The sequence below is a fragment of the Polypterus senegalus genome, chromosome 8 (genome assembly GCF_016835505.1).
Source record: "Polypterus senegalus isolate Bchr_013 chromosome 8, ASM1683550v1, whole genome shotgun sequence".
In the NCBI taxonomy this organism is placed as follows: domain Eukaryota; kingdom Metazoa; phylum Chordata; class Cladistia; order Polypteriformes; family Polypteridae; genus Polypterus; species Polypterus senegalus.
The window spans coordinates 4,717,692-4,744,100 of record NC_053161.1 but is presented as its reverse complement, the minus strand read 5'-3'; the positions used below and the strand labels follow the sequence as shown (position 1 = coordinate 4,744,100).

The following is a 26,409-nucleotide window of genomic DNA, read 5'->3' as shown; positions in this document are numbered from 1 at the left end:
TCTAGGTGCAAATTCAGAAAATAAGGAAAGAAATTATCAGCCTGGAACAAGTGGAATTGAAAAAAAAACACGTCCAGTCGGGCTCAGAATTAAGACAAAGTAGAACTTCATAAACACGTTCACAAACGCTGGCGCTATACACATGCGGAGCAGGTTAGAGATTATGAAAGCAGTGGAATTCGAAAGGCTCAAAAAAAAAAAAAAAAACTTGCGATACACATGTGGAGAAAGTTAAAGAAAATGAAAGTAGGAAAATTAGAAAGTATAAAAAAAGAAAGTAAAGATCGCAGTAGCGCAAACAAATAGAAATTACTGCTTGAAAAAGGGAAAATAATCACCACGGACCAGGTGTCATTGAAAAAAAAGCAGGACAAAGCGAGGTCAGAAATAAAAGACGTCATAAAGAGGTTAAAAAACAAGGGGTCTAAACACATGCAGAACAGACAGAACAGGTTAGAGATGATGAAAACTGGAATTCAAAAGACTTAAAAAAAATGTAGACGCAAAACAAATGCAGAGCAAGATACAGAATATGAAAGCAGAAAAAAACATCGCATTAGCACAAAGAAAGACAAATTATTACTCAGAGAAACAATGAAAAGGCGAATAGAGATTGAATATATGGACATAGGTGATATGTTAGAAGTATGTAAATATTGTAAGGCTTTGAAGTTTAAGTCAGAGAATTTCAAAAATGGAGTTTACCTCAAATGCATTTATTGGTTACTTTGCAAAAAAAATTATTAACTGCTGATGATGTAGATCGTTTTGTCTGTGCTAAAATTCCAAACAGAGAATCATGAATTATGGTACAAAGTCATTAAACACAAGTCTCACTGACCTCATTAAAAAGATTCAGCATATTGGGACTAGAAAGATTCCAAATATTGTTTTTACAGAAGTTCTGAAATAAAAGTGAAAGTAATGGAAAACCAGACAAGGGGGTTGACGAGCGAAATGAGCAGGGGGCAAAGCCCCCTAGTCTTTCATACATTGAAACACTGTGAAGTTATCTTGCCAAAGAACTATGCAGCCACCTTTCAAGCTTCAAAAGAGGAAGGTTGTCATCACAGTGATGATACTGGATTATACTGCATCATCATGGACTTTTCATTATATGTTTATCTGTATCTATACTATATAAAAGGCAAAGCCCTCACTGACTGACTGACTGACTGACTGACTGACTCACTCACTCACTCACTCATCACTAAGGCTGAAATTTGGCAGGCTCATTCCTTACAGCTTACTTGCAAAAGTTAAGCATGTTTCATTTTGAAATTCTACATGTAACGGTCATAACTGAATCCTACTTACATACATATATACGGCCATAGCCTGCAGCTCGGTCACCGTGTGAGGCGAAGTTGTGTCCCCCATCACCATGCCTCCCACGTAGTTGGCTGCCTGCCTATATTGCGTTCGCCATACCCATACCTCCCAAGTAATTGAGTGACTGCCCATATAAGGCCATCCGTCAGCAGCAATCCAATAGACACACTGCCGCTAAATATTCTCAGGCAAATCAAAAAGTTAATACCGGGAATGCCTGTTAAAACATCTTAGATCCACGAGCAGCGATTTGGGTGGTGAGATGTCTATCGAGGTAATCACTGTAATATTTACATATTATTGAAATGTATCATTATCAGGCATGGTTTAGGCACCTATATCATCAGGAAGGCACCAGAAAAAGGGAACTCAAGGTTACTATTATGGAAGTTAATTTAGAGCACTGATGCTGTGAATGTAAGAGCTGTAATAAATAAAGTTCCCCTGCATACTTTAAACTTTTAAGCGCCGGGTCTGAGCTAATATTAAATAAAGCCATGGACATCGCAAGATCGCACGAGATAGCACAAGCACAGCTGAGAACCTTCGATGCACGTACTCCGAGCGGCTCACGGGAACTGACTATGAACGCAGTACGTACTGTAGACAACAAGCAAGAGCTCCAAAGAGCGCTGAACAAAAAACACATAACACAATTGAGAAGGCAGCAAAAAGAATATGAAGTGAGCGACGCATACAAGCATATTCATAAGTGCAGCTACTGCGGAAACAAAGCATATGGTGGAAAACGTCAATGTCCAGCTAAAGGAAGACAGTGTAAAAAATGTGGTAAATTGAACCACTTCGCTAAAGTTTGCAGGACTTGAAAAGGTAAACCCGTGCATGCAGTGTTTGATGTCTCAGATAAAGAGGAAGACAAGCTGTTTATTGATGCAGTAAGAAAGGAACAACCCTCTGAAGCTAAACAAGCCTTTGTAGACATATCAATAGGAAGGCAAGGTGTAAAGCTTAAGTTTAAATTAAGTTCATAGACACGCTGCCGCTAAATATTCGCAGGCAAATCCACAACTTGATACCGGGAATGCCTGTTAAACATCTTAAGATTCACGAGTACGATTTGGGTAGTGAACACTTCGAAGAATGAAACCTGTTATCTTTACAACGGCTGACAAACACGGAATGTAACTTGAACACAACACATCCTCAAAATACGAACCTGATTGAAAGAAATAATGATAATCAAATCCTTGATGACAGCAACACTCATAACAGTCACAAAACAATTACATTGACAATCATGTTACGTTATTTTTAAAATGTTTCCTTTTCTTTTTCATAACTTCTTTAACACGCTACTTCTCAGCTGCGAAGCGCAGGTATTTTGCTAATAAATAATAATGACTAACTTTATCAAAGTACTACAGAATGTCCTGGTGGAACTGGGTGGTCTTTAGGCCTTAGATTCTCTAGAAGTTTATTTTCAACAATGATTTTGTTTAACACTATTTAAACAGAGTGAATGCAAAGTGAATACAACAGTATTAAGAACACTGCTGGGAAGATGTACAGTGGAACCTCAGGTCACGAACATCCCAGAATACGTACAAATCGGGTTACAACCAAAAAGTTCGTCAAACTTTTGCATCTGTTCACAACCACACACTCGGGTGACGAACAAGTGCTCTATTTCGTTTCCCTTTCCAGTTTGTACTTGCCGGTGATTTATGCACATGTTCAGTCTCTCCACAGTACATGGTTCTCAGTCAGACGTGTATCTGACAGAGGGACTTTACCTTAAAACTGTAATCTCCTCTCCACCCAGTTCCTCCTCACTGCCTTAATGCCAGAACTCAACTCATGCGTGGTTAGTTTTCTTGGTTGTTTATAGTTAGTTTTTGTATAAATTACAGATTTTTCAAATTTTCATTTTTTTTTCCTGTGCTTTAACCTCATTAAAAAAAGTGTTTACAGCAAGCGGTTTGTAAGGCTGTAGCGTGAACTCTTAGAACTGTTCTCTATTCAAGGTTTTCTCAGTGTTATTCAATGTTTTTTACATTTAGTTTACTATTACAGTGTGCATTCTATGGTATAATTAACTACTTTTGTGATTAAAAATCTTTAAAACAATATATATTTACATAGAGCTTGTATGGTCCGGTACGGATTAATTGTACAGTATTTACATACAATCCTATGGGTGAAATTACTTTGGGTCATAACCAAATCGGGTTGCAACCAGAGTTTTGAAACTAATTATGGTCGTTCCACTGTAATTCTATTATTTAGCAAAATGTAAGATGGAAAACATTGTGCATTCATTAGTGACTCACTGCCCACAAAGTTAACTTATAAGAACACTCTGCTAAAACACGTAAAATAAAATAAACACTGTTCATAACTAGGGAAATGTGACAAAAGGAAAGCTCTTTGTGGTCACATACGCCTTTCTACTTAATCTTCTGAAAATATTAGCTGTGTTAGTTTTCTAAGACAATTGGCCTCAGTTACAGTACCAAGGGTTAATAGGATGTAGCAGTATTACAATGTAAATAACAGAGTCTGTATACAAATTTTTTTTTGTCTCTCCCCCCCCACCCCAGTCCCAGGGGTTAACATTATTAGTTCACTAAAGCTTCTTACACTTAAACATGCTACATGCAACTGCACATAACTGAAACATTTTTGCCTTAGATTAATTCTTGCTTTCCCTACTGATACAGCGTTTGTTGATGGTCATTGCAAAACAATTTTGGAGGAAACAAACAGATAGGTAGTAGGAATAATGGGATGTTGGGTATAAATATAATTTAACCATGTAGCACATGCCAGAAAAATGGTAGCTTCATTCAGATTTGAATGTAACACTTTGATGTATCATTTTTATTATTACACAGTTTGAAGAGTTTACATCAGAAGGAAAATACGATATCCTTTACTTATTACTTACAGCATTGATTGCTGTTCCATGTTCCATGGAATAGGGCTACATGGTATACCAGTACTGGAAAAGTTCCAAAAAACCCAAAATTTAAAATGGTACTGTACCAATATATTAGAATTTTCAGTACCGAAAGTAAACATCAGCATTCCTCTCAATCCCCTCAACCTCAAACACTACCTGCCGACACTCTCTAGTCTAGATGTGGAAAGACATCCACTTTGTAGACTTTGCAACATGAAACCACAGGCTTCTATGCAACAATGTAATTAGGACTTAATGCCTATCGAGACAGAAGCAGCACACAGTGCTGCAGGATGGCATGGTACACCAGGGAGGCTGGGGTAAAATGGAGTGATTTTGGAGTTCTCTTTTATTTGCTTCAAAAATGTTTTGGTACCGGTACTGAGGTCCAAATGCTGATATTGATACTGAAGTCAAAATTTTAGTACCAATACTACACTACTATGGAACAAACTCAATTCTTTAAGCATTCTAGCCTACATATAAGAACAGATAAAAAGAAATCATATTGTGAACTAGTAAAATGTCAACCTCCTATATGTTCTGTCCATGGGGTATCCCTTTAGTGAGCTGTGCAAGCATTTAAACTGACCAAGGCATGATCAACAAACCAATTTCTATGTATTTTATACGGCATCATGAGGAGTTACAAGGAGGAAGCCACTTGCTAATCATATGTACCCATGTACTTGCTAACTATGTATTCGTTGAGTTTCATCCGACTTTTCATTGTCTACTTCACATCACATTTTCCAAGCAGTGTCTTCGTCTTTTTATCCTGTGAGGGACAGATGTCCTTCTTCTCTTGCTACCAGCCATTTCTCTGCATGACTGCAGCCTCAGCTTGTACAGTGGCACTGTTTGGCTTAAGGTATTCACTTGTCTGAATTACACACCCCATTTCTCTTTGCAATCACAACTGAAGTGATAAAATGAAATATTGCCTAAGAATAACCTGCTCGGTACAGTTTTTGTTACTGACAAATACAGAGAAAAAAAACTAATCTCAGCTAATTTTCTTTGTTCTACATTGTCACCAATTCTCAATTAAATCAGTCAGAGCATTTTTGAGATTTTGGGGTATTTAGTTTTTTTATTGCAAGGGGAGGTTAACCTCTAATTTTGATATATCTACAGTATATATACTTTCTTACTGGTTACATCATCCTGCCAAATTTCAGCTTTATAACGAAATGGAAAATAGTTTCTTTTTTAATTAGTGAGTGACTGTGTTACTGAGTGAATTGACTTTGAATTATTTTATATAAAATTTATGTAAAGACACATACAGTATAGGCCAAAAGTTTGGACACACCTCCTCATTCAATGTGTTTTCTTTATTTTCATGACCATTTACATTGGTAGATTCTCACTGAAGGCATCAAAACTATGAATGAACACATATGGAGTTATGTACTTTAAAAAAAAAAAAAGGTGAAATAACTGAAAACATGTTTTATATTCTAGTTTCTTCAAAATAGCCACCCTTTGCTCTGATTACTGCTTTGCACACTCTTGGCATTCTCTCGGTGAGCTTCAACAGGTAGTCACCTGAAATGGTTTTCACTTCACAGGTGTGCCTTATCAGGGTTATTTAGTGGAATTTCTTGCTTTATCAATGGGGTTGGGACCAACAGTTGTGTTGTGCAGAAGTCAGGTTATTTGGACGATCATTTATTTTTCAACAGGACAATGACCCCAAACACACCTCCAGGCTGTGTAAGGGCTATCTGACCAAGTAGTTTTGAAGCCTTCAGTGAGAATCTACCAATGTAAATGGTCATGAAAATAAACAAAACACATTGAATTAGGAGGTGTGTCCAAACTTTTGGCCTTTACTGTATATGGTTCTGACTAATGTGTTGTTAGTCATTTTCATTGTTTAATGCACAGGGGAACACCTTTTTATTAGGTGTCATTTTTGCAATGCTTACTTTGGATACAAGATGCTGCATCTGTTTCGCTGCATTCCGTGTGCACCGTACGGCGAAAACCTAGCCAAACGCCATCAGCATGCAGATACATTACTTTCTGTCATTTTTGGCAATAACATATATACACCACATCTGATGTAAATTACGCTACACTAATGTACCATATCTAGCATACTGTACATAACCTGGCATAAAACATACATCACATAAATAATAATTATTGAAATACAGTGATAGTAATATATTAATAACAATGTTAATACAGTTATATGACTGCTTATAGTAGTGTTTCAATGTTATTTGATTTCAATCAATCAATCAATCAACATTTATTTATACAGTAATCCCTCGCTATATCGCGCTTTGACTTTCGCGGTTTCACTCTATCGCAGAATTTAAATGTAAGCACATCTAAATATATATCACAGATTTTTCGCTGGTTCGCGGATTTTTGCAGACAGTGGGTCTTTTAATTTATGCTACACGCTTCCTTAGTTTGTTTGCCCTGTTGATTTCATACAAGGGACGCTATTGCCGGATGGCTTAGAAGCTATCCAATCAGAGCATGTATTACATATTAACTAAAACTCCTCAATGCTATAAGATATGCATCACACGCGGAGTTTGATTGTTTGCTTGTCTCTGCCTCTATCTCACCCTCTCTGACATTCTCTGCGCCTGACGGAGGGGCTGTGAGCAGAGGTGCTGTTTGCACAGAAGCTGTTTGCTTAAAAGATACTGACGCTCCTCTAAAAAAATGCCGCTTTATTGCGGTGCTCGGCATATTTAAAAGCACACGTATTGATTTTTTGATTGTTGCTTTAATCTCTCTGTCTCTCTCTCTGACGTTCTCTGTGCCTGACAGAGGAGATGTGAGCAGAGGGGCTGTTTGCACAGAGACTTTTAGCTTAGAAGATACTAACGCTCCTCTAAAAATGCCGCGGCAAACTTAAAAGCACAAGTATTGATTTTTTGATTGTTTGCTTTTCTTTGCGAGCGCTCTCTCTCTCTCTCCATCTGAAATTCTCTGCTCCTGAAGAGAAGAAGATCTATTTGCATTCTTTTAATTGTGAGAAAGAACTGTCATCTCTGTCTTGTCATGGAGGACAGTTTAAACTTTTGACTAAAGGGTGTTATTTCATGTCTAGAGGGCTCTAATAATGTTAACAGTGTGGGAGAGTTTATAAGGGCTTAAAATATATAAAAATAACTACACAAACATATGGTTTCTACTTCGTGGATTTTTCGCTCTATCGCGGGGGTTCTGGAACGCAACCCCCGCGATTGAGGAGGGATTACTGTATAGCACATTTTCATACAAAAAAATGTAGCTTAAAGCTCTTTACAAAATGAATAGAAAAATAGAAGACACAATAAAAAATAAACATTTTATTTATCGTATCTCTATGGAAACTCCATCATTAAAACATAAAATGTTTTCAACATTTATTATACATTTCCTTTGATATCTAATCATTTTCCTCCGGTGATGATACCTGATAGGTGTCAAAAACTCAGGAATAAAAGACTATTTTAAGGTACTTTATTCATATTCTTCCTTTGAGGATTTCTAGCTATAAATATGCAAACCATATCCCAGATCATCGCTGCTCTTTGCATTATTAGGCAGGTACTATATTATATATCAGGGGGATGACAGGGGGAGCTAATGCTAACATTGCTAACAGCATTGACAAATTACAGTTTTACTTTGTTTCTGCAATATTAGACATGAGACAATTTTGTTATTTACACTGGACAAAATGATTTTGGTCTATGTTCTTTTTAATTTTCACAAAAGAAAGACAATTGTTAAATAGAACAGTAAGACTTGTTACAAAACATGGAGCACTCAACCACTAATGTCAGCTGGATCATTGTGTTGTACCTTTCTTCAAATGCTGAAATAAACTTTTTTACTTTTATAGACAGTGGTTATAGTGACAGTATTTAAAACTTTAAAATCTACAAAAAAATTCTGAACTCAAATATTTTTTTCTGGCAGCAAATAATTTATATTGCCATTGAAACAAAGTACTATACACACCTCTGCCATCAGGTCTTCCATCCACTTTTTCCACAGTCACTGGTCCACTATTCTGCTCAAGAATTGCGGCTGGCTTTTGCTGTACATCTCGTCCCACAGATGACATGAGGTTGTTTGCAACTGGATTACCAGTCTTCACTGCTGCCCTCCTGCTGGTGGCAGCTGACAAGGAGCTCGAGGACTTACTAACTGGTGCTTTACTGCTTGACTAAAAAGAATAAAGTGATCAAAATGTGTAGTTCATTGTTCTAACTTTCATTCAAAATATTCAGGGCAAGTGTAGAACTGAAGGAGCTAATTCATATCCTCAGTCCTTTGAGGTTAATGGAAGTGATTTATAAGAATCATTCACAAAACTGAATTAACACCTTTTAATATAAAAAAAAAAAAAAATCACACAAATAGAGATCAAATCTTAAATTAATTTAGGTGTATTTTTTTAAAACGATTTTCTTTATAATCTTTGCTTTTGTTTATTTTTAATGACATCCTAACATCTTAAGAGATTTGCTAATGTCACCATCAGAAATTAACAAGTATAATTTTTGACATTCACCATTCTTCAAATGTTTGAAAATCTGCTAGTTTTCTTCTCTATATCTGACATCATGCTTGTTAACAGCTGAACATTTTCTTATATTACAATGGGAAAATAGTGAATTAAATTTAAAATTATACCAGAGTATCACATAGCATATTAAAATACTTTACTAGCAAATATATCTGACTAATAAGAAACAATAAAAAATTAAAGTCTTCTTTAGTTAAATACTCATTCCAAAATCAATATTTTTGCAGTCAAACCTGACAAAAATGACAGGTCTAAAGTGTTATGGTCATGTGAATAATGACTAAATTAAACTGCAAACATAGTTTTTGCAAACAAAACACACACATACATACACATACATACATATATCTATACCTATATATATATATCTATACCTATATATATATATCTATATATATATCTATATATATATCTATATATACACACACACACATACACAGACACATATAGTATACACATACAGTATATATAGTTTGAGGTTGTGAGATATGGGTTAGATGGATACTTTATGAGAGCTCTATAATTGCAGAATAGACCTCATGCTGACCTTGATGTGGGATAGTGCATTCTGGAACTTAACACACTGTACTGAAGTCTTGTGAGCAGTTACCACCTTAACAGGAGATGTTAACATCCTTAAGTCATAAAGATACACCTTCCCTCGAGATGAACCCACTGCCAGTGCAGCACCATCAGGCATAAAGTCAATAGCTGTGAGGGGGGATTCAGCAACCAGACTGCGCAGAAGACTGAGAAAACAAGACGAGAACAACAAGTATTTACAATATACTCTAGAAGTTATAAAGGCATGGAAATTTATTCAAAAACACAAAACACTGTATCCATTTGATTTTCAATCTTTAGTTAATATAAACTCATATCAAACCACTTACATCTTACTGGAGGAGTCATAGCAAATTATTTTTTTATCTAAGCCAACAGTAACAAAGAGTAGCTCATTAGCAGGTGAGAAACAGAGTCCACAGGCTGGAGCCTTGTGGGCATTTTCAAAGCTATGGAGAGATTTCTGAGTATTAGCATCCCAAAGGACAACGGTACCACTGTCAGACACGCTGCCCATTAAAGACTTCTTAATGTAAGAGTACTTCAGGTCCTGGATTGGCTGAAAAGTAAAACAAAAACAGACAAATAAATAATATGGAAGCATTTACAGTATATATAAGCTCTATAATGTATATTTTCATATAATATAAATAACATTGATTAATTCTTTTTACCCCAATTGCTGCCATATGAAGCTAGCATTTTCAATGGCTTTTATCTAGAACTACCCCAATGAAGAGGGGATCCAAAAAATGATAAAAAGGGCATATAACATAGTAAAGCTCAGCTTTAATATCTATTTTTCAACATTAATTCTCAACAAATTGCAGAGAACACTTATACACATGCACATACAAGTGGATTTTTTAAAATTAATTTGTAATATCTGGAATTTATCCCTTCTCTGTAAAATGAAGAAATTCACATCCTAATTATCATGCCATGAACTGCTAATAAACCAAATATTGATGTTGCTATGTGATAGAACACATTAGTTCTATGAAAAGGTATGTTTAAAAGTGAGAATGTGTTATATTTAACACAGATGTATTCCTATTTTGTAAATAATTATTTATATAGCTTGTACTGACAAGTAAAAATGCTGTGTATGATCTCCCACATAAAAGGATTATCCTGAAAGTGTGAGTGGCTTTCTGAATGTAAGAAACAGCAAAAACAAACACCAACAACTTTATAAAAAAAAATTCTAAAAGTATTCAGTCAACTGTTATTTAAACATAAGAACAAACAAAATGCCGATCAGCCGCACCCTATAAAAGAAAAGCATAAGAACAATGCACCACTGTCTTGTTTGCAGACAAGCACTGACTGCTAGGTCTGCCAGTGTTAGGGCTCGTTTATACTTCATATTCAGAATGTGTACGCGCACGCATCACGGCTGCCACATGTTCTGCGCTCATTTGATGCATCCTCTGGGCATCTCCTCAGAAATTAATGCGATGCACGCGTGAGAGAGTGACAGTATCAGCAAAAAGTTGGGGGACGCAGTGTGATAAAAGTGGGAATGTGATGTCAGAGTCTCTTGTTTACTATCTACATGTGAAAGAAAGCCATTATGCAGATCCTACATGATTGATGTGTGCGCTTCAATGTTTGATGAAGTGAAGCAAAATGCCAACATACAAATGCATTCGTGGAACTTTTATATTCACACGTTACATATTCCCCATTGTAATGACAATACATTTTAAAGGTCTCACATACCACCTTCTGTGCCATCTTTTTGTTTTTGGTTCCTTAACAACAGTATCAGAATGTACAGCAGTGTATTTGAGCCACAGAGAAAAAAATTAAGGACATGGTGAAAAGGTGTATTTTGTGATTAAAGATTATGTTTCAGCTTTAATCTCGAAATGTCCACTTTAACCTCGTAGTTTACTTTATCATGAAAGTAGGCCATCATAAATGTAATCATAAAATCGACCCAGTTAATTGCTATGTGCTTCTGGGGCTTCCTACTGACCTGACAGCTGCAATCACCACACAGAGCACATTACATTTATGATATTCCAGCTCTCTGCACATTTAGAATCCTTATATTTCTACTTGATATCACATTCACGATGAAATGCATTAAAGTATTACATTTTACAGATAAGTCGTTAACTTCATTTAAAAAATGAATACTGATAATAATTACACATGTTGTGACGGCACGGTCTGCCTTGCAGGTAGTCACGTCCCTTCTGTTCCCTTCTGTTCCCTGCCTGGAGTTTGCATGTGGGTTTCCACAGTGTGCTCTGGTTCCCTTCCAAAGACATAAAGGTTTGGGGATTTGGTGACACTAAAATGACGCTAGTGTATGTGTATGCTTACGTTCACCTTGTGATGAGCCGATGCCCCGTCCAGGGATTGTTTCTGTCTAGCGCCCAATGCTTGCAGGAATGGGCACATCCCTGGATTGCTGGATTCAATCAATAAACTTCCTTTTCAGAGATATTGTGGCAAGGTGTCCTCAAAATTTAATGGGTGTTTCAGGCAATTCACAACACAGCGAAGTCAAATCTGTTCTCACTGGTATGATATCTTGCACTGCCATCTGGTGGAATCTTCCAGATTTACATAAAGTACTCTTGCAAATATTATTATTATTATTTTTTTTTTATTTTATTAATTTTATTGCAATCATTCCATACAAATCAATCAATTTTTACAAAAAGTAGGATTAAGAACAAGTCTACACCTACCCCTGAGAGAGACAGCAAGGCCAACGGAGTAAAAGGCTTGTAAACATACCTAAATTGATGAGTTTGATAAGCCAATAGAAAGTAATTGCTTCCTCTGTACTTTAAGAGCTTATTCTAAAATATTACAGATTAGATCCTGCCATGTTTTGAAAAAAAATCTATACAGATCCTCTAACTGAGTATTTGATTTTTTCCAATTTCAAATAGTATAAAACTTCGGTTTCCAACTGACTTAAAAAAGGTGAGTTAGGATTTTTCCAGTTAGCAAAATCAGTCTGCGTGCCAAAAGTGTAGTGAATGCAATCACAGTTTGTTTGTCTTACTCCACTTTAAACCCATCTGGAAGAACTTCAAACACAGCTGTTAATGGGTTAGGAGGGATTGCGAGACCAAGGCTGTCTGAACGGTAATCACAAATTTTGGTTCAGAATGATGTTAATTTGATGCAGGACCAAAACATGTGACCCAGTGAGGCTGGGACTTGATTGCAGCGTTTGCAGGTTGGATCTTGCCCTGTAAACATTTTGGAGAGTTTTAGGAGAGACAGATGTGCTAGATATATAATTTTGAGTTGAATAATTGTATGCTTTGCGCATATGGAGCTCGAGTGAATTCTCTGCATTGCTATTTTCCACTCCTTTTCTGAAATATTGATTAAGAGATCTTTTTCCCAGTGTCCTCTTGGATCATTGAAAGGGAGGGACTGAAAAATATTTTTATATATTGCAGAAATGGTGTCTGAGTCCTTGAGATTGAGCAGTATTTCTTCCAGCAAGAACAAGTGTGCAAGATGAGGAAAATAAGGCAGGTTCTGTTTAACAAAGTTCATAATTTGAAGATAGTGAAAGAAAGGTGTAGCTGGAATGTTAAATTTGGAATGTAATTGTTCATAGGATGCAAAGACGTTTTCTATATAAAGATCCATATAATTTTTTCCAGATATTAAAAACTGTGTATGTTTGCAAAGGTTGAAAGAAAAGCTTCTCCATCTTAAAATGCTTTCTACATTGGTTCCATATTCTGAGTGAGTGAAGCACAATTGGGCTATTAGTATATTGCCAATAACTTGCATTTATTGGGGCACAGAGCAGGGAATATAAAGAAGTACTGCAGGATTTTACTTCTATTGCGGACCAGGCCTGTGTATGTTCATCTATTTGTGTCCAGGTTTTTATAGCTTGTATGTTTGCTGCCCAGTAATAAAACTGGAAGTTAGGTAGAGCCATGCCACCTTCTGCCTTTTGTCTTTGTAGGGTCGCTCTTTGGATACGTGGATGTTTTGAGTTACAAATAAATTAGGTTATTGTTGAATCTAATTGCTTAAAAAATGATTTATTGATGTATATTGGAATATTTTGAAAAAAAAGGAGCTTAGGAAGAATATTCATCTTAACAGTGTTAATTCTTCCAGCTAGAGTGAGATGAAGGGTTGACCATCTATGCAAGTCTTGCTTAATTTTTTCCATGCAGACGCAAAATTTTGTTGATAAAGAGCTTTATGTTTACTTGTGATGTTTACCCTAGGTATTTAAACTGTTCTGCAATGATAAAAGGTAGGTGTCTAATCTAATATTATATGCTTGAGAATTCACTGGAAAGAGTACACTTTTATTCAGATTAATTCTGAGACCAGAGATCTTTTGAAATTCTGTGAGTGCTGTTAAGACTGCAGGCACAGAATTTTGTGGTCTGATATATACAGTACCATATCATCTGCATATAGAGAAATTTTCTGTTCCAGTCCTTCTCTGATAATCCCCTTTATCTGATCAGCATTTCAACAGTGTATTGCCAGTGGTTCAATGGCGATTGCAAACAGCAGCGGTGACAAGGGCATCCTTGTCTGGTACCACGTTCTAGTTTAAAGTAGTCTGAACAAATGTTGTTAATACAAACTGAAGCTTCTGGATTGGTATACAGTAGTTTGATCCATGCACAAATGTTCGGCCAAACCCAAATTTCTCCAATGCAGTAAAAAGGTATTTCCATTCAATCATGTCAAATGCTTTTTCTGCATCCAATGATAATATTATTTCTAGGGTGTTTGATTTCTGGGTGTTTGGTGAGTATATTACATTAAAGAGGCGTCAAAGATTTTAGGATAAATGTCGACCCTTGATAAATCCAGTTTGATCTTGTGATATTACCAAGGGGAGCACTTTCTCCATCCTTCTAGCTATGATTTTGAGAGTATCTTAACGCATTATTCAAAATTGAAATTGGTCTGTATGATGCACATTGTAATAAGTCCTTATTTTGTTTAGGAAAAATGGTGATTAACGCTTGGCGAAATGTTTGAGGAAGAGTTTGATTGTCTCTGGCTTCTGTAAATGTTGCTAATAGGAGGGGAGCTAGCTGAGCGGAGAATTTCTTATAAAATTCTGCAGGGTAGCCATCAGGGCCTGCTGCTTTCCCGCCTTGAAGTGACTTTATAGCATCTAGTAATTCTGATAACGCCAGAGGTTTATCAGTTCCTCCGCACTAGGAGTATCTATTTGTAGTATCTGTAATGTATCCAGAAATGCATTAGATTGTGTGTTGTCTTCTTTAAACTCAGTAGAATATAAGGATTTATAGTAGTCTCTAAATGTGTGCATTATATTTTTGTGGTCGATGATTTTGTCTACAATCGTGTTGGCGATTATTGGGATTGCGTTGCGGACTTCTTGCTTGTGAATTTGTTGAGCTAAAAGCTTATTAGCTTTCTCTCCGTGTTCATAGTAATGATGTCTGGATTTATAAATTAGTTGTTCAGTTTCTTTAGTTGTCAAGAGGTTTAGTTCTGAATGCAGAGCCTGCCTTTTCCTATGTAGAGCCTCGCTTGGGAGCCTGGCATGTTCTTCATCTATTCTAGTAATTTTACTTTTTAGCTCTGCTACTTTCTTGATTTCTAATTTATTTCTGTGGAAAAGATATGAGATAATCTGTCCTCTTAAGAAGGCCTTAAGAATTTCCCAGAGTACAGTCATGGCCGAAATTATCGGCACCCCTGGAATTTTCCCAGAAAATGCACCATTTCTCCCAGAAAATTTCTGCAATTACAAATGTTTTGGTATACACGTGTTTATTTCCTTTATGTGCATTGGAACAACACAAAAAAAAAAAAACAGAAAAAAAAAGCCAAATCTGACATCATGTCACACAGAACTCCAAAATTGGGCCAGACAAAATTATTGGCACCTTTTCAAAATTGTGGGTAAATCGTTTAATTTCAAGCATATGATGCTCATTTGAACTCACCTGTGGCAAGAAACATGTGCTGGCAATATAGCAATCACACCTGAAGCGAGTTAAAATGGAGAAAAGTTGATTAATCCTTTCTGTTGTGTGTCTGAGTGTGCCACACTAAGCATGGAGAACAGAAAGAGCAGAGAATTGTCTGAGGACTTGAGAATAAAAACTGTGGAAAAATATCAACAATCTCAAGGCTACAACAAGTCCATCTCCAGAGATCTTCATGTTCTTCTGTCCACTGTGCGCAACATAATCAAGAAGTTCACAACACATGGCACTGTAGCTAATCTCCCTAGATGTGGATGGAAGAGAAAAATTGATAAAAGACTGCAACAAAGGATAGTCCGAATGGTGGATAAACAGCCCCAATCCACTTCAAAACATATTCAAGCTGTTCTGCAGATTCAGGGTGCAACAGTGTCAGCTCGAACTATCCGTCGACATCTGAACAAAATGAAAAGCTATGGCAGGAGAGCCAGGAGGACCCCACTGCTGACACAGAAACATAAAAAAGCCAGACTGGAGTTTGCCAAAATGTACTTGAGGAAGTCAAAATCCTTCTGGGCGAATGTCTTGTGGACAGATGAGACCAAGGCAGAGCTTTTTGGTAAAGCTCATCATTCTACTGTTTACAGAAAACGGAATGAGGCCTACAAAGAAAAGAACACAGTACCTACAGTCAAAAGTGGTGGAGGTTCTAAGATGTTTTGGGGATGTTTTGCTGCCTCTGGCACTGGATGCTTTGACTGTGTGCAAGGCATCATGAAATTTGAAGACTACCAAAAGATATTGTGGCGCAATGTACGGCCCAGTGTCAGAAAGCTGGGTCTGCGTCAGAGGTCATGGGTGTTCCAGCAGGACAATGACCCCAAACATACCTCTAAAAGCACCCAGAAATGGTTGAAGACAAAGCACTGGGGAGTTCTGAAGTGGCCAGCAATGAGTCCGGATCTAAATCTGATTGAAAACTTATGGAGAGATCTCAAAATTTCTGTTGGGAGAAGGCACCCTTCAAATCAGATAGACCTTGAGCAGTTTACAAAAGAAGAGTGGTTGGAAATTCCAGTTGAGAGGTGTCACAAGCTTGTTGATGATTATAAGAAGTGCTTGATTTCAGTTATTTTTTCCAAAGGGCGTGCAACCAAATATTAAGTTGAGGGTGCCAATAATTTTGAGTTTTGTGTGAAATTTTGTCAAATTTGGCTTTTTTCTCTGTTTTTTGTGTTGTTCCCAATGCACATAAAGGAAATAAACATGTGTATACCAAAACATTTGTAATTACAACAATTTTCTGGGAGAAATGGTGCATTTTCTGGGAAAATTCCAGAGGTGCCGATAATTTCGGCCATGACTGTATTACTGCAGAAATCTCTGAGGATGTATTTGTCTCTAGAAAGAAACTAATTTGTTTGGATATAAATTCTGTACAATTCACGTCTGCTAATAGAAGAGGGTTGAGACGCCATCTGCGAAATGAGTGTGTGGGGCATAGTGACTTTAGCTCCAAGATCAGAGGTGCATGGTCAGAAATAACAACAGCATTGTATTTGCAAGATTTAATCGTAGGCAAGAAATTGTTATCTATAAAGAAATAATCAATTCTTGAGTAGCAATGATGTACTGGTGAGTAGAAAGAATATGTTCTTGAGTTTGGGTTTAAAAACCTCCAGGGGTCTGATAAGTTGTGATCAGCTATAAACTTTGTAATTATCTTTGCAGTGGTAGATGTCGTCCCCCCTGTGATAGAAGTCCTATCTAAGAGAGGATTTAAAACACAAATAAAGTACACAGCCATTATAATTTTATGAGTGTTCACATTGGGAATGGATGCAAATAAATTTTGTATAAATTCCTTATCGACATTAGGTGCATAAGCATTTATCAAAATCATTTTACAGTTAGATAAGTTGCCTGTGACCATCACATATCTCCCTTCAGGATCCAATACTACATCTGATGCTACAAATGAGACTGTTCTATGTATAAGAATTCCCACACCTCTAGTTTTCTTTGTATAGCTAGAATGGAACATTTGGCCAATCCAGTCCTTTTGCAGCCGGAACTGATCCTTGCTTAGTAAGTGGGTCTCCTGTAAAAATAATACTTTAGCATTTAAACCTGTTAGATGAGAAAGTACTTTCTTTTTAATTAGTGATTCAGGCCTTTAACATTCCAGCTCACAAAGTTAACTGTCCCATCATGGAAACATTGATTCTGAATTTTTGATGTCATTTTGTAGTCTTAAATGGAAGTGAGACAGCTTTAACTTTAATTTCCAATTTCCCCAAGAGTTATTGCCATGCAGCTTATTGTTACGTTGGTAGTTATAATTATAAAGATTAAAAGGATAGATTAGATAACGCAGCGGCATTTTAGGATTAAAAAATAGAGATATCTATTGCCGATATAGTCTAAATACTATATGCCTAAAATATAATCATTGACAAATTATGAACCTAAAATGTATATAATCTTCAGGAATCTTAATGTATTAAGATAATAAACCCGGTGTTAGAAAGTGGTCCAGAATAAGCATAGTAAGTCTTAATGCAGTAATAACAATAACAATAAACCAAGGGCACGATTTTAAACAGTCTCCTTTAGGGTAGAGAAAAAAAGAAAAGAAATTAAGCACAAACGTCTATAACTGTAATTAAAACATAAAACAGATAGCGTCTGAGTAATAAAAAGGATATATAATTATAAAAACCCGTATCTTAACAAATAGATCAAGCAGTAGGTTATTTATCCTTGCCATGTCATAACAGACTACGACTCACTATTGTGTTTCAGAATAGTGTCGGGATCAGCTTTCTTAATTCCTTTTCTGCTTCTTCTTTGCTGGCGAAGAAACAGAATTGACCTTGCAATTCCACTTCAGTTTGGCAGGATACAAGAGGCTGTATTTGATATTGGCTTGCCGTAACCTCTGTTTGATGTTATAGAAGGCTGCACGTTTAGTAGCTGTTGCTGGAGAGAAATCGGGTAAGATACGAATGTGGTTATTTTCATATATAATCTCTTGCTTGTGGCTGAGGAGTGCCATCACCTCTAGCTTAAATAATAATCTCTCGAAGCAAATAATAAAAGATCTATGTCTAACGGTATTTGATCCGTCTACGCGATAAGCCGCTGCTATCTCAGAATCTGCTTTAAAGTCCTCTCCAATTATTTTAGAAATTAGTTCAGCTGCGAATTTACACTGGGTTTGGACTTTCTCGATTCTCAGGTAGACCTTCGATTCTGGTATTATTCCTTCTGCTCCATCTTCCAAAGCAGCAAGTCTGTCTCTGAGTTTTTTGCATTCGGAGTTGACAATTGTTGCTTTTTCTTCAGCACTGGCAGCTAGATTTTCGGCGGTTTCAATCCAAGTCGTGAATGTCTCCTTGACATCCTCCAGTTGATCAGCAAGTGTGCTCAGTTTAAATGTGGTTTCCTGAATGTGTTCTTCAAATTTACCCAGCACCTGTCGCAGCTTCTCATTTGCCTTTCCCCTTGCCTTCTCGCTTTTCTTTATATCTTTCTTTATCTCTTGCATGAGCTCATCGATCATCACCTTCAGTTCAGACAGATTAATTCTGCTTTCGTGCACCATAGGTGAGGCGGCAGGCTCTACTTTAGCCGGTGTTCCCGGCTCGCGTGGAGTAGTTGAAAGTGTGGACTGCAAGGCCTTTTCCAGTTCTCCAATCGGCGAGCTATCGTGACCTGCGTCACTCACACTCATACATTCTCTCCCCATTTCGCTCTCAGCCGGAGACGATGTTGCGGACCATGGTCCTGAGGAGTCTGGTCTTTCGCCCATCTGATCCAGGACAGTCTCTGAAAGGCCGTACCTTGAATTTGGGCTGGCCGATATGAGCTTGGATGTAGCTTAGTTTTCATTTCTTTTGTTTCCTTCTGAACCCTTTTCTTATTGGCCATGTTAATATATGCTTGCATATACTGTAGTAGTGTCCTCAGGTTGGATAAATACAGGATACAGTATCTCAGGATAAGAAGAAGATAATATGAAAAATAACACCGCTGCTAGTGAAGCTCCGCTTCAGACGTCCATCTCTAGCAACGGATGAGACCTCACATCGTACACTTGCAAGTATGAACAGTACAAAGCTTGTGTAGCAGTAGCATCTGCTGGAGCATGTGTCGCCAGAACTGTAAACCTGGCCTTAAACCGCTCAACATGTTTGGCACAGAACCAATACCCCTAACCCCTGTCACTCAATTCTTCCTTTGGAGGTGCCTTGTGGTCTTACAAAAAGTGCTTTATCCAATGCTCCACCCTGTCCCTGCTTCACCTTCCTCACAGTTGTCCTTGCAAGAACAAGACAATTTACCATATGTTTGTAGCATGACACCAGCTGATTGCTAGAAATGAAACCAGCGCAACCTTGTCATAAGTGCTTTATGCTTAGTAGACTTGCAGACGCACCAAAAGTTAAAATTAATAAATAAATAAAAATAATAATTATTATTATTGTGTATAGCTCTATGATTTAAGTTCCATTATGATGCTACTTTTATGACTTGTTGTTCTGACAAGAACCAGTAGGAATACAGGTTAATAAGTAATTCAGCAACTGGGCAAGACTAGCATAGCATAGCAGAGTAAAAGAAAACGGAAAGTGAGGCAAGATGGACAAAGACTTGTTTTATTATTTTGGAGGTGTGTCATGGGCAGTGACAGAATAAAATGCCAGTCAGTTATAAAGCAAACTATTCAATCAGACTGACATTTATGTTTGTGTAGTGACCATTACAAGTATGGAGAGTAATGCTTAAAGAAAAAATCTGGAGTGTTCTTTACTTGACGTTCTCGTATAGAGATTATATAATAATTGTATGAATATGTCAACATGTTAAACAAAACATGTACCTATTCAAATGTCATGTTTATTTAATAGTTCTTTTACCTGATTAGATACATTTCCAATAACAGTGTTATTTTGCATTTGTACCATGTAATTTCTTTGCATTGTTGATAATTTAATTAACAGTTAAAAAATAATAACACATGCAATGTAGTTAATAAACTGTTACTAAATAAGATGAATAATTAGATATTGCCAAAATTATATATTATTCTAGGCCTGTCTTTAACTCTTTCATTCTGTTTATATGAAAAATCAGAGCATAAACGTGTATGCAAGTGATTAATTTTCTTCTGCCTTCATTTTCAAATAAAAAATAAAATTTAGGTAATAAAAAAAGTTCAGGTAATCCAAAAAATACAGAAAGCAAGAAGAAATATCAGTTAATTCACAAACAGTATAAAAGTGATGAAAGATCAAAACTTATATGAAATATAATTTGTGAAATTAAATATAAGGACAAAGTAGTAAATGCATAGCACAAATGACAAATAAAAAACGTACGGTATATAAATTTTGAAATTTTTAATTTTAAAGAATATCTATACTTTAATTAAAAATGATCTCTTACTGGAAAAATTATAAAACAATGATTTCATTGATCGCAATATAACTTATTAAAATGGTTGAAACAACCACCGCAATTACAGATAAAACAAATTTCTTTCATGAACAAAACAACATGTAACAATGAAAAACATATTTACCAACTGTTAGCGTTCATATGTAGCCAATCATACATGACAAGTATTGAACACAAATATTTACTAACACTAAGTTTTGTAATTTCACCAATGAATTAATAACCCTTCCTGCAAATTCAGAACCAGCACAATCATGAAAATTTCACACACATGATTAAATAACAAAAACAACTGTATTATAAGCACAAAACCAAAAAAGTAAATTTCAAACAACCACAGCTCAAAACAATTATGGAACACAATTTGCCTTAAGAAAGACAGTAACAAGTACCTAAATGTCAAAATATGATAATTTGTTTAACAGATAAACCTGCTTCAACAATATCACAGAAGAAAGCATACTGAAATGTTGCGAGTCACTCAAAGTAGTGGGGTAAATTCTAGAAAATCCCTCCTTCTGCGTAAAAATGGTAGACAAAAATTTAAAGCCTATAAAAATGCCAGTCTTACGAACCCCAACACTAAACTTTTATTATACCAGATGTGTCATAATGGTCCATAACAAACGTCAGAAGTATACTTCCGTATACTAACTATAGTTAGTATTGTTATTAGTTATTTTGTTAAGGGCATTGATGAATGCCAATTTGCTAGTCTTTTGTAAAGCACAACACATAAAGCCTAAAAAAAAATCTGGATTATTCTCCACTCAACTTTCGTTATACCTGTTCAGGAAAAGTAGATACCACTTCTGGTTGTTCAGTTATAATGAAACTTCATATCTGTGTGTTTCTTACATTTCAATCACTAATCTTTGTTTATAATGCAAGTTTATTTGGCAAAGAACCACTTCCGGTAATCTGATGAAACTGAAATTTCAAATCTGATTGTTTTTTGTAGTCAGTAATATACCACTTCCAGTCACCTGATCAAGGTCAAATTTTATATCTAATGATAAGTAATGATCATACAAAATTTCAATCACTTATCTCTATTTATATAATGGTAGTAATGCATACAGTTAGGTCCATAAATATTTGGACAGAGACAACTTTTTTCTAATTTTGGTTCTGTACATTACCACAATGAATTTTAAATGAAACAACTCAGATGCAGTTGAAGTGCAGACTTTCAGCTTTAATTCAGTGGGTTGAACAAAAAGATTGCATAAAGATATGCATAAAATGTGAGGCAACTAAAGCATTTTTTTAACACAATCCCTTCATTTCAGGGGCTCAAAAGTAATCGGACAATTGACTCAAAGACTATTTCATGGGCAGGTGTGGGCAAGTCCGTCATTATGTCATTATCAATTAAGAAGATAAAAGGCCTGGAGTTGATTTGAGGTGTGGTGCTTGCATGTGGAAGATTTTGCTGTGAACAGACAACATGCAGTCAAAGGAGCTCTCCATGCAGGTGAAAGAAGCCATCCTTAAGCTCAAAAACAGAAAAACCCATCCGAGAAATTGCTACAATATTACGAGTGGCAAAATCTACAGTTTGGTACATCCTGAGAAAGAAAGCAAGCACTGGTGAACTCAGCAACGCAAAAAGACCTGGACATCCACGGAAGACAACAGTGGTGGATGATCGCAGAATCATTTCCATGGTGAAGAGAAACCCATTCACAACAGCCAACCAAGTGAACAACACTCTCCAGGGGGTAGGCGTATCAATATCCAAGTTTACCATAAAGAGAAGACTGTATGAAAGTAAATACAGAGGGTGCACTGCAAGGTGCAAGCCACTCATAAGCCTCAAGAATAGAAAGGCTAGATTGGACTTTGCTAAAGAACATCTAAAAAAGCCAGCACAGTTCTGGAAAAACATTCTTTGGACAGATGAAACCAAGATCAACCTCTACCAGAATGATGGCAAGAAAAAGTATGGAGAAGGCGTGGAACAGCTCATTATCCAAAGCATACCACATCATCTGTAAAACAGGTGAGGCAGTGTGATGGCTTGGACGTGCATAGCTGCCAGTGGCACTGGGACACTAGTGTTTATTGATGATGTGACACAGGACAGAAGCAGCCGAATGAATTCTGAGGTGTTCAGAGACATACTGTCTGCTCAAATCCAGCTAAATGCAGTCAAATTGATTGGGCGTTTCATGATACAGATGGACAATGACCCAAAACATACAGCCAAAGCAACCCAGGAGTTTATTAAAGCAAAGAAGTGGAAAATTCTTGAATGGCCAAGTCAGTCACCTGATCTTAACCCAATTGAGCATGCATTTCACTTGTTGAAGACTAAACTTCAGACAGAAAGGCCCACAAACAAACAGAAACTGAAAGCCACTGCAGTAAAGGCCTGGCAGAGCATTAAAAAGGAGGAAACTCAGCATCTGGTGATGTCCATGCGTTCAAGACTTCAGGCTGTCATTGGCAGTAAATGGTTTTCAACCAAGTATTAAAAACGAATATTTTATTTCCATTTATTTAATTTGTCCAATTACTTTTGAGCCCTGAAATAATGGGATTGTATTAAAAAAATCCTTTAGTTGCCTCACATTTTTATGCAATCTTTTTGTTCAACCCACTGAATTAAAGCTGAATGTCTGCACTTCAACTGCAGTTGTTTCATTTAAAATTCATTGTGGTAATGTACAGAACCAAAATTAGAAAAAAGTTGTCTCTGTCCAAATATTAATGGACCTAACTGTAAATAATAGTGCTGATATCAGTTAAGATATCATTTCCAGTTATCCGATTAGGTTGAAATTTATATCAATCTCTATATTTTTCTTACCCTAGAATATAAAATGACAACATAAAACTTCAATTATTTTTCTCTTCTTATACTGAAATTTCACATGAAAAACTACTATACAAAAATTAAAATAATTGTTTATTTAAACAATGTAGCAGTTTATTTGAAAAATTTTGAAATGTGTTCGGGTAAAGTACCACTTTCGGCTGACATACAGTATGTTGCTCAAAAGATGATAGCAAACTAACATTTTGATATAAATACCCATATCCCATTTATCTACCTCAAAGCGTTCTCAAGCTTCCATTCATACACACAGACAGACACACACACAGAAACATAAATTGCAAAAATGGTCAAAACATGTTCAGGAGCACATAAAACGTGGAGATTCATTATATATGAGAAAGTAAAAATAAACACTGAAATTTCACTCCAGTCCTTGATGAACCATACACTGTAATACTGAAACATGTTTTATCAGATGAGCCAAATAAGACCTACCTGGGAACTCCCAAACCCAAACGGAGTACTGGAGAGATTAGTAGTAATGCTGTGAAGAATTATCTCTCCACTTGCAGAACCAGAGGCAATGTAGGAATCGTTACTATTAAATGATACACAAGTAACAACATCCTTATGATCCTGAAAATTAAATCAGGTAAAAAGGATTAGTAGACAATAACAGAGTTTAAATGAACTACAAAACAAAAAATAAACATACTTTTTGAAGATTGTTTAAAGTTTTCATAAATTATTTTCCCACAAACACTGTCTACTTTACAATTAATAAAATATATTTTAAATAGGTGAAACACATTCATTTTCATGGTTTACTTGCCATGCAATAAAAGGTTAGTATCTCTGTCAAACCTTAGAGATTTAAAAAGGCTCAATTTATATTATACAGTGGAACTGATCTTTGAGCTTATTTTCATTTAAAGGCACAGAAATAAAGGATACAACAGTCAACCATTGTTGCAAGACAGATTATAGAAAAGCAGCTTAATATACAATTGTGCGTTTGTAGTGTAAAAAAGCACTATTTTGAGAGTTCTGGGGTCAAATTTATAAAGCTTGAGAATGCACAAAAAGAGGCTCAAAATGGGCATATACTGTTTATGGAGGATGTCCAGGGATTTTTTATGACCACAGAGAGACAGGACCTCCATTTTACAGTGCAATGTCCCCATCACTGTACTGGGGCATTTGGAAACACATTCAGACCAAAGGTAAGCGCTCCTGGCTGGCCTCACCAACACCTCTTCCAGCAGCAACCTAAGCTTTTCCCAAGATGGTCTCCCATCCAAGTGCTTGCCTCACCCAAAAATGCTTAGCTTCAAGTGGATGACCTGTTCCGAAGTGCATGTGGTATGGCTGCTGGTTGCTGTACAATACCCTCCAGATACCCAACAAATATTAGAGAAAGAGACAGGTGGTTTGCTGTTTTTTCAAATAATTCATTTTTAACATCAGCAAAGCAGATATTAATTTTATACAGTAATACCTCATCGATCGCGGGGGTTGCATTCCAGAACACCCTGCAATAGGTGAAAATCCACAAAGTAGAAACCATGTGTTTGTATGGTTATTTTTATATATTTTAAGCCCTGAGAAAAACTCTCCCACACTGTTTATAAATATTCTCCGCACAGTTATACAGTAAACCCTTGTTTATCGCGGTTAATCCGCTCCAGACAGATAAAGAATCCTACTTTGTGGAAATTCATTTATTTATAAATCTAATATTTTCGCAGTTAGAGCATTGAAAACCTGTTTACGACCTTCTAAATACATTTTTTAACATTATTAGAGCCCTCTAGACATGAAATAACACCCTTTAGTCAAAAGTTTAAACTGTGCTCCATGACAAGAAAGAGATGACAGTTCTTTCTCACAATTAAAAGAATGCAAACATATCTTCTCCTTAAAGGAGCGCCGTCAGGAGCCAGAGAGAGAGAGCGAGATAAAAGCAAACAATCAAAAAATCAATACGTCCTTTTAAGTATGCCGAAGCACCACGATAAAGCGGCATTTTGTAGAGGAGCGTCCGTATCCTCTAGGCAAACAGCCTCTCTGCAAACAGCCCCTCTGCTCACACCCCCTCCGTCAGGCGCAAGAATGTCAGAGAGAGTGAGAGAGACAGAGAAAGCAAACAATCAAAAATCAATATGTGCTGTTAAGAGCTTTTAAGTGTGCGAAGCACCGTACGGGAAGCATATCGTATATCATTGAGGAGTTTTACTTAATACGTAACACGTGCTCTGATTGGGTAGCTTCACAGCCATCCACCAATAGTGTCCCTTGTATGAAATCAACTGGGCAAACAAACTGAGGAAGCATGTACCATAAATTAAAAGAACCATTGTCCGACGGAAATTTACGAACCAGCGAAAAATCTGTGATATATATTTAGATATGCTTACATTTAAAATACGCGATAGAGTGAATCTGCGAAACCGAAGCGCGATATAGCGAGGGATTACTGTGTGTATGTATATGTATATATATAGGTATATACCCTGTATATGTATATGTGTATATATACATACATACATAAATATATATATATGTATATACCCTGTATATGTATATGTATATACATATAAGAAATGCCACTTTATCGCGGTGCTTCCGCATACTTAAAAGCACACGTACTGATTTTTTTATTATTTACTTTAATCTCGCGCTCTCTCTCTCTCTCAAATTCTCTGCTCCTGATGCTAGCACTCCTTTAAAGAGAAGATATATTTGCATTCTTTTCATTGTGAGGAAGAACTGTCATCTCTGTCTTGTCATTGAGCACAGTTTAAACTTTTGACTAAAGGGTGTTATTTCATGTCTAAAGACTCTAATAATGTTAACAGTG

General features: G+C 36.4%; 1 protein-coding gene across 1 annotated transcript in view; it reads right to left on the bottom strand.

Moving 5' to 3' along the window:
- nedd1 (NEDD1 gamma-tubulin ring complex targeting factor) overlaps positions 1 to 26,409 on the bottom strand; it is a 103,172-nt gene that overhangs the window by 40,596 nt on the left and 36,167 nt on the right. The window contains exons 5-8 of the mRNA XM_039760626.1: positions 24,045 to 24,185; positions 9,701 to 9,930; positions 9,355 to 9,556; positions 8,237 to 8,444 (exon numbers count right to left, since the gene is read on the bottom strand). Coding sequence (XP_039616560.1) covers positions 8,237 to 8,444; positions 9,355 to 9,556; positions 9,701 to 9,930; positions 24,045 to 24,185 — 781 coding nt within the window. The remainder of the gene's footprint in view (positions 1 to 8,236; positions 8,445 to 9,354; positions 9,557 to 9,700; positions 9,931 to 24,044; positions 24,186 to 26,409) is intronic.